Here is a 10,173-nt window from a genome sequence, read left to right as displayed (position 1 = left end):
GCTGTCTCTGTTCCTGACGCGCCGGTGACCGCTGTCTCTGTTTCTGATGCGGCGGCGACCGCTGTCTCCGTTCCTGACGCGGCAGAGACCGCTATCTCTGTTTCTGATGCGGCGGCGACCGCTGTCTCTGTTCCTGACGCGCCGGTGACCGCTGTCTCTGTTTCTGATGCGCCGGTGACCGCTATCTGTGTTCCTGATGCGGCGGCGACCGCTATCTCTGTTTCTGATGCGCCGGTGACCGCTATCTGTGTTCCTGATGCGGCGGTGACCGCTATCTGTGTTCCTGATGTGGCGGCGACCGCTATCTCTGTTCCTGATGCGGCGGCGACCGCTATCTCCGTTCCTGATGCGGCGGCGACCGCTGGCTCCGTTCCTGACGCGGCAGTTACCGCTCACTCTATGGTGACGCCGTCCGCTCTCTCTGTTCCTGATGCGGCGGCGTCCGCTGACGTTCCTCTGGCAGCAAGGCCAGCTCGCGTTCCTCAGGCGGCGGCGTCCGCTGACGTTCCTCTGCCGGCGAGGCCAGCTCACGTTCCTCTGGCGGCGGCGTCCGCCGACGCTCCTTTGGCGGCGAGGCTAGCTCACGTTCCTCAGGCGGCGGCGTCCGCTGACGTTCCTCTGGCGGCGAGGTCCGCTCATGTGACTCTGCTGCACGGGCCTGGCCCGCCATCCCTCCCCCTGATTCGCCTTCCCCCGTTCCTCCTCCCTCCAGACTTATGGAACGTCTAGGAGCCGCTTCGTAGGGAGGGGGTACTGTCATGATCTGGACTGTGGGGTTTCCCTCAGCCACCTGAGGTCGCTGTTCCCCTTGCACTGCACTCCCCTGATCGTTCACATCTGTCTTGTCATTAGCACTGATTACACTCACATCTGTTCACAATCATCTGGACTATAAGAACTCTCACTTTTCACTCCTGTTTCATGGCTGCATTGTCTTTTGTTTTGTCTGTATGATTTGTGTTCCTGATTCCTGGCCTTAGACCGTGTTCCCTGTTTTGTTCATTTTGTGTTCTTGTTTCGTTCATTTTGTGTTCTTGTTTCATTAAACTCCTCACCTGCATTTGGACCCAGACCTCGTCCTTATTCGCACGTGACACCATTATAATGTAATATTATACATTATAATTATACATTACTTACTAAATTTGACATTGTCTAGAGGAAATGTGTGTAGATTAGTGCTTGTTCATGGAAAACTTGCACCATGTCAACAGTAACTGTTTTCCAAGTTTTCCTTTGTATTCTTATGCAACTGTGTGTGTAGCTTCACACATGTGACTTTTTTATCCCAATGAGGAAGCAAGCTTATATAGCATACAGAATGAAGTGTTTTAAAAATATGAAACAGCAGAACGTTTTCTGTAAGGGGTAGGTTCAGGTGTAGGGCTAGGGTAAAGGGATAGAAAATACAGTTTGTAGAGTATAATAAAACATGACTAGAATGCCCCTACAAAAAATGGAAACCAGTATGTGTGTGTGTGTGTGTGTGTCACACCCCCGGACTTTCTTGTTGGTTTTTCCCATTTTCCCCCGCAGTTCTGAGTGTTTTAGGTTTCTCCCTTATTGTCTGCACCTGTGTTTGTAATTAGTCTGTCTATTTAAGGTGTGTGTTTTCCCAGTACTCTTGTCGGTCTTTAATGTTATATGGATGTTTTCCACTGGTGTTCCTGTGTCTGCCTGTATTCCGTTGGATTTATTAAATATACGTCTTTTATTTACGTCGTTGTTCGTGTGTTCCTGCCTGCATCGTGACAGAAAGACCGACCCAAACAGTTTTTTTTTTGCGTATTCCACCCCGTTTTGTTTATCATTCAGTTTTTCAGTCTTTTTGTTTCCGTAGTGTTTTCCCCCATGGATTCCTTCCTCCGTCCTGAATTCATCCTCCTCCAGCTGAAGCAGGGGGATTTACCGCTCGAGGGTTACACATTCATGTTCCAGCTTGTAGCAAACACCACCAGCTACCCGGACGTGCAGAGCGCCGTCGTCCGAGGATGGCCCTCGAGCGGATTTCGCCGCATTTGTGGAGTGGACACTGGCGAGAAACAGACCCGCGTTCCCCGCCTGTTCCAAGGAGCATCTCGCCAGTGCCACCCGCGGATTATGAGCCCTTCACAGACGGAAAGCCCGAGCCCGGAGCGACAGCAGTATGGAGTGCCGACGGGGTCAAAACTGCTGATCAGGTGCGTGAGCCGGCCATTACATCCGCGACGGTGGAGTGCTTCGTGGAGCAAGAGAGGGCTGTAGAGAGCCCCGTCCACTGCACCGCCACTGGGGGTGAGCAAGAGCACTCTGGGGACTTAATTGACTGTTTCACAGAAATACCCATCTGCCTGGATTTCCCTCCCACCCTCCCTCTTCTGCCTAAGCCTGAATCTCCGCTGGTTCCGCCCAGCCTTCATGAATCCCCGTTGTCTGCTGTCTGTCCCCTTGCTCACCCTCAGCCCACCATCTGTGCGGTGGGTTCGCCGCGGGTCTGCCAATCTCCATCGGTGTCATGGCTGGAGGATCCCTCACCATCGCCTCCAGCCTCAGAGTCCTGGACTCCGCCTCGGCCCTCCGACCCTGCGGCTCCACCCCGGCTCTCTGCTCCCTCGTCTCCGCTGTCGCCCGTCGGTCCACCAGCTCCACCGGGCTCCATCGTCCCTCCGGCTCCGCCCTGGTCAGTCGTCGCCCCACCTTCGCCTCTGGACTATACTCCTCCGGCTGTGCCTCGTCGCTCCGTCCCACCAGCTCGTTGGACCTCCTCCCTCCCGCAGGCACAGCCTCGGCCCTCTGTCGCTCCGGCTCCGCCGCAGACCTCCAGATCTCCATCTCCGCCTTGGTCGCCAGAGCCTTGGGTTCCGCCTTGGCAAGATCTTCGGCTTTCCGTCTCCGCATCGGGCTCTCCCACCACCATGGCTCCTCCCTCCATCGGCTCCACCTTGGAACTCCATGGCTGAGTTCTGGGTCCCACCTGGCTCCTCTTGCTCCAGCCCCTTCCTGTCACCTCCTTGGCTCCTCCCTCCGTCACCACTCTGGACTCCATCTTGTGTCCTCCTCCCGGGAGTCCGTCCTCCACCTAAGCCCCCTCCTAAGACTTTGTACTGTTTCCTTTTGTCTGTTTGTCGGCACGAGGACGTGCCTTCCGGGAGGGGGAGGTAATGTCACACCCCCGGACTTTCTTGTTGGTTTTTCCCATTTTCCCCCGCAGTTCTGAGTGTTTTTGGTTTCTCCCTTATTGTCTGCACCTGTGTTTGTAATTAGTCTGTCTATTTAAGGTGTGTGTTTTCCCAGTACTCTTGTCGGTCTTTAATGTTATATGGATGTTTTCCCCTGTGTTCCTGCCTGCATCGTGACAGAGTGTGTGTGTGTGTGTGTGTGTGTGTGTGTGTGTGTGTGTGTGTGTGTGTGTGTGTGTGTGTGTGCGCGTGTGTGCACCTGGTATTCATCACGTTGTGGGGACCAAATGTCCCCACAAGGATAGTAATACCAGTAGATTTTGACCTTGTGGGGATATTTCTCAGGTCCCCATGAGGAAACAGGCTTATAAATCATGCACAATGCGTTTTTTTGATGAAGTAAAAGTGTGCACAATCTCCTGTGAGGGCTAGGTTTAGGGCCATAGAAAGTACGGTTTGTACAGTATAAAAACCATTACGCCTATGGAATGTCCCCATAAAACATGTAAACACAACATGTTGTGTGTGTGTGTGTGTGTGTCTTTCTGTCTGTTTTCTTAGTTTCTTTATTTATATTCTTTCTTTTTCTTTTTTTTTTTGTAGGAAGCACCTATTGGATTAGATAGAATCCAACTGAATGGTTGAATTCTGTAAATTGGCACTTCTGTAAAGATCACTTCATTTGATAATTTATGGTGTGTTCCCACTTGTCATGGTTCAATTAAAACAAACCCTGGTGCAATTGCTCTGTTAATGTGATTCGTTTGAGTAAGTGTGAACACTGCCCTCCAAACCCTGGTATACACCAAACAAGCGGGCCGTATGTAGAAGAGTCCAAATTGACTCTTCTACATACTTCTTAACAAAACCAAAAACAGGAAGTAATGACAAGATGCGATGCTATGTGAAATGATTTCATGATTTTTTGGACCAATTAACCAAATGAATCAAACTACAAGTGTGAACACACCCTTAGTTTTAATTTGATTCTAGCTCTGTTTCATATGATCCCAATTTAAAATTATTCTATAATATAGACTGAGAAAATTATTCATTTAGTTCAGTTTCTAATTTGAACATTTAAATATTCTAATATTGTTTTACACTTCAATCATTTGTTCATTAGTGGCTTAGTCACAGTGGCTGGTCTGGATCTCATGGTCACAAATTCCCAATTTTACTTTTAGTCAGAGGATGCAGGGTTAACTTACTCCTTTAGGTTTGGGCGCCCCATGCATGCTCATAACAAAAAGTGTAGTTTGATTTGTCATGTTCATACAACTTGTACACATTATTCAAAGTCAGTGATAGACAGAGATCATGAGCTCCCAGAAGATTCATCTTCTGTTTCATTAATTCATGGCCTTCAGTTTGACTTACTGTATCCTGGATGCAGATTTGTATGCAAGCAACAAGAAATCCATTTTAATCTACTGGAAATAATCATTTCAGAAGGATACAGAATAAATCAACCATAACATTTTATTGGTCAGGTAAGAATGTATCATACCAATTACATAATTTAATAATAAGAAGCTAATTCATAAATGATAAATACATAGCATCATTTGCACAACGATTAATTTAAGAGGAAAAGATGCAAATCTGATAGCAGAGAGACAAACAGCAGAAAAGTTTTCAGGAGATTCACACAACACTGTGCAGGGGTTTATGTTTGCAAAATCCCAGTGACATATTTGCCAGTTTCCCATAAATGCCCAAATTACAAAAGAGAAATCTTCAAATCCAAGTTGTAAAACAACTGCTAGATTTTAGTTTGGACAGGATCCCACAACCCAGAGGTCATGCCTTATGTGGAGGAAGAAAGGTATTCTTACCAGAGACCCTGAGACAGACACACCTTTGACAGGAGAGTAAAACTGTCCTATAAGGTGAACCTTTTTTACAATACATATTACTGCCTAGAATATCAGATAATATAATACATAATTAGTATTTGCAGCTGAACTAGTGATTTAAAAAAAAAAAAAATTCACTGCAGAAAAGGGAGGGGGGGGGGTAGACATGCTTGTGTATGCTTTTATTTTAGTGTGATTTATCACTAAACAAAATCTCCAGTGTTTCGCATGCACCTTAAAGATTGTTTAATTGTGAGTGGAATGAACTGTATTTTGCATAGAGCTTGTGCTAACTCTGCATATGACAAATAAAGAAATACAGTATAAGATGTAAAAATAGACAAATGTATGCCTTACATGAGACGACAAGCAGTGTGGAGAATGATGATTCGGTCAATACACTGTTACAAAAGTTGGCATACAAAAGTTTAAAAACAGTCGATGAGGAGAAAAAAAGTATTATATATATATATATATAAATGCTTTGGAAACATCTCTGAGGATAATCTACAGGCAAATGATAGAGAGACACTTTGCATGAGAGTGTTTATAGTGCTGTGACTTTAACACTTCATGACTAACAGCAGAACAGACACTAACACAATCTTTATCATCACACAAGACAAAACAACTACAATGAACTACATCATCATCCTTATCTGGACTCTCTGTATATTTATTCAAGGTAAAGTTTTTATGGTAATATTATATTGACATTTTTACAATATTTTTTACAGTGACATTTACACAGATCCTGTTTAAACTCTTACTACATTTCTAACAGGTTTCAGTGAACAAGTGACTGTGACTCAGACTCCCTTTGTAAAAGTGGCTCAGATTGGTGAATCAGTCACTATACACTGCAAAACAAACACAGTAGTGAGCAATGGCTGTGTAGGTACATATACTTGTATGGCCTTGTACCAGCAGAACCCTGGAGAAGCCCCTAAACTCTTGATTCATTCTGGAGTCTGGAACTCCATCTAGATTCAGTGGCAGTGGAACCAGAACAAATTTCACTCTGACCATCAGTGGAGTCCAGACTGAAGACACAGGAGATTATTACTGTCAGAGTTACCACAGTGGTGATATGTTCACACAGTGATAAAGAGTTGTACAAAAACCTCTGTTTGTCAGAGTCACAGTGACAGCACTGATACAGCTGAGAGATACTGCAGCTGCTCTACAACACAATCACACACAACACTGATCAACACAAACACTAATAACACAATATCATCACATTCAACATCAGACTTGTATTTCAGAAGAGAGTCAGTCAGTGTTTTAATAAGATCATCATGTTTTAGCTGTAACATATGATCCCTGTCAATCAAACTGAACACACTGCATTCATTCACTTCTGCTGACTGTATGTGATGCTTTCCATGTGACCCACAGAAAGATTAATATTCTTACTTAGTGTCAGAACAGCTGATTCTTGGTTTGTGATCATCGATTTTTAATGAGATTTTAATATATACATTATCTCTTTGAAATGCAATGTGTTTGTCTGTGTGCAGCTTGACTACAGCAGAAGTGAAACTGGTGTGTTTCAGTCCAGATCATGTAACCAATCAAAGAGTGACACTGGGAGTGTGGGCTGAAAATCCCTTGTGCATTGTCAGGGTGGAGTGATTCAGATCTTCTCAGAATAGAGCAGCTCTGTCTCCAGAGACCGTGTTCAAACCCCAAGAGCTTTATAGCTGTAGCGGCCGCTCTGCTCGCTCTCTGCGCTGGTCACGACCCCATCGGTGACCTCTGAGCCGTCCAGTGTCCAGCTCACCTGCGCCCCCTGTGGAGAGTAAGAGCTGAGCAGACAGAGCAGTGCGGCTGAATGTCCAGAGATCTGCAGAGAAGAGGGGGGCAGCAGAGACACTGAGGGCTTCACTGTGGAACCAGCTGCAGGAGACAAACACAACACATTCACAAACACTAAGAAAACACACTGCGGCTCCAGCTCTCTTTTGCTCTGCATCATTTACATCAGTGGTTCTCAAACTTTTTTGGTCGCGCCCCCCTTTAAACCTTTAAAAAAATCTGGCGCCCCCCCCTCCCAAAAATACCCGTTCCACCTAAGACTAATAAATGATTTTACTAAACTTAACGAAAAATTTATGCTTTCTTAGTTAAAAAAAAAAAAAAAAGCTACAGGAGAAAAACACATGCAACACTTGAAATATTAAAAAATAGCACAGGGACAATAACTGTTATTATTGTAATTCTCTATGTTATTTATTTATTTATATATATATATTTTTTGTAGGTTTCATGCTGTCCTAAGGCATAGCAGGGCTTGAAATTAACTTTTTTACTTGGTAGCACTGGTGCTCCCATCTTCAAAAAGTTAGGAGCACAAAAAAAATATAGAAGTACCCAATTTATTTTTGTAATGTGTCGATCTTGATTCTTCATGGCTGATTCTGATTGCAGATGTTTTACAAGCAAATGGGCTGATTCTGAAAGCCTTTTTTTTATATTTATTTTACGCCTTAAGCAAGGGACAGGAATTAATGAAAATATGAGTACATGAACAAGATGTTTATTTTCTCTATTATAAGTACAGCCATTTAAATTAGAGCCAGCCACTGCATTTTTAAAGAATCTACTGTATAAATAACAAAAAATATATGACACAGTTCTTTATTAGTCGTGTAGACAATACATGCAGCCATAATCAAAGTAGGCTACTCTTTCAATATTCAAAGTGCAAATAGACCGAATTTTCCCACCATGATACAGAGCTATAGACAACTATACAACTGATTATAGCCCACATACTAATAACAGCCTAGATATTTTATGTAGCCTAATTTGCGCGCATTGGGTATTCGCTCTGTAAACATGGGGTATTAAAATTGCTTTTGAATGCGCTTGCGCGTTTTACTTTTGGTTTCATTTTAACGATCGCGCGAATCAGCGGCGCTGAGCGTGCATTCTACAATACAAGACTTTACTTTTACAAAACCATTTGAAAGTAGGAGGACATGACGATCAGTGAAATGAGGTAAAAAACCCGGACATTTTATGATATTTTACAAAATCCCCCCGGACATAATTTTATAGCCAAAAAGGAGGACATGTCCGGGTAAAAGAGGACGTATGGTCACCCTAACTTTGAAGCCCTGCATTGAGGTTTTGAATGACCAGCACCTGCCTGGGTCTGTGTGAATTTATCTATGGTTTTCTCTTTCACACACCGATCCATCTCCCATTCGTTACGTCCTTTGGCTGTTTACATTTTTTATATTTATTTTTCTGCTGATGGCCCGCGCCCCCCCCCCCCCCTGCAATACTCATGCGCCCCCCACTTTGAGAACCACTGATTTACATCATTTCAACATGACTTTCAGGAGCATGTGGAATGCAGTAAAAATCACAACAATCTCGTCATTCATCTTATTCAACATCACTGCAGCTGATGTAATATGGAATATATAGTTAAATAGAATGCACAATCACTGTATATATTTAAATTAAACTACATAAATGAAATCTAACAAATTAAATCCAGTTATTTTTATATCTAAACATAAAGATTTAACAATTTAATAGAAATATTATTTATTTATTTTTTTTACAATTTTTTAAAATCTTAGAATTTCAGTATGCTGTTGTGACTACAGCTTTGATGAAATTATATCACAAATTATATAAGAAAACATTTAAGTTAAGCATTTCTAAATGTACATGCATATATATATATATATATATATATATATATATATATATGTTTGTAAATTAAACAGAGATTGTACATATAATATTTTTACATTACGGTAATATAAAATGATTAGTTCTGTATCAGTGTATATGAGATGGTTATCAGCTCAAGCTGTTGTAAATCCTGCCCACTTGTTTGCATTGTCAGCACATGCTTCAGTGCTCTGAGAGTGTTTATAGTGCTGTGAGTTTAACACTTCATGACTGACAGCAGAACACAACACAGTTTTCATCATCACACGAGACAAAACAACTACAATGAACAACATCATCATCCTCATCTGGGCATTACTCTGTATACAAGGTACATAATGAGAGTTTGGATAAAGAAGTATGACTAATGAAGTTGGCTAACATATACTGTATATTATAACATGGAACCAAATGTTTTGTATTTGCCTTAATGTACATGAATTCTATCAATTTCTCTCTTAGGCTCCAGTGGACAGATCACTGTTACTCAAACTCCTGCAGATCAAACAACTGAAATAGGAAAGACTGTTGTGATGAGATGCACCGCCAGCACTCCTTTAACAGGCTGCAACCCAGCATGTCTCTCCTGGTACTTACAGAAACCTGGAGAAGCTCCAAAACTCCTGATTTATTTGATTAACAGACTTCAGTCAGGAACTCCATCTAGATTCAGTGGCAGTGGATCTGGCAGTGATTTCACTCTGACCATCAGTGGAGTCCAGACTGAAGATACAGGAGATTATTACTGTCAGAGTTACCACAGTGGTCCAGTGTTCACACAGTGATAAAGAGTCGTACAAAAACATCTGTCAGTCACAGTCACTGCACTGATAAAGCTGAGAGATACTGCAACTGCTTATGGGAAGATGAAAAACAACAAAATGACCCAGCGTGTCACACATTTCAGCACTTATTTACTATTTATTTATATAATATAGTTGTAAAGCAGTGGTGGGCAAACTTTTTGACTCGAGGGCCACATCAAGTTTTCCACATTAAGTGAGGGGCTGCAAAATTAGTTTATGACAAATTAAGCTTTTTATTTTTGTTTTAAATTTCAAATTGACACTCACTACTGTACTGTAGCCTATGTATACTTATACATGCATTCCAGTTCAATTCTTGTTTTTTATAAGCACTTTACGACACGATAAGTTGCATTGTCAAGTCGATTGATGTGTAAGACACATTTAATCACTTCATTTAGAAATAAATGTAAAATAAACTAAATGTTTACACACATTAGAAACATGTATCTATGTTCCCCTCGCTCCACAAAAACAATCTATACATTTAGCAGTGTTCAGAACAGAAAAAGGAACAAAAATATAAGTAAAAAACAAACACAAATTAACTGTATTATAAACACCCAGCCTTTCTCATTCATCACCAATCCTTATGTGTGTGATTTGCTCTTGAGCTTGATTGCTTTATAAATCGCCTTGAAAATCGCAGCATGT

General features: G+C 42.5%; 2 gene segments (V, D, J or C); one reads left to right on the top strand and one right to left on the bottom strand.

Moving 5' to 3' along the window:
- Positions 1 to 670, bottom strand: part of LOC141340809 (Ig lambda-2 chain C region-like) — a 12,253-nt gene extending 11,583 nt beyond the window's left edge. The window contains 1 exon segment of the C gene segment in view: positions 613 to 670. Within this exon segment, the coding sequence occupies positions 613 to 670 (58 nt within the window).
- A 4,920-nt stretch (positions 671 to 5,590) lies between these two features.
- Positions 5,591 to 9,498, top strand: LOC141340808 (immunoglobulin kappa variable 1-39-like). The segment is given in 3 exon segments: positions 5,591 to 5,702; positions 5,802 to 5,909; positions 9,290 to 9,498. Coding segments are annotated over 3 exon segments (429 nt in total).
- The last annotated feature ends 675 nt before the right edge of the window (positions 9,499 to 10,173 follow it).

The sequence above is a fragment of the Garra rufa genome, chromosome 8 (genome assembly GCF_049309525.1).
Source record: "Garra rufa chromosome 8, GarRuf1.0, whole genome shotgun sequence".
In the NCBI taxonomy this organism is placed as follows: Eukaryota; Metazoa; Chordata; class Actinopteri; order Cypriniformes; family Cyprinidae; genus Garra; species Garra rufa.
This window is presented reverse-complemented; position numbering and strand designations above follow the sequence as displayed.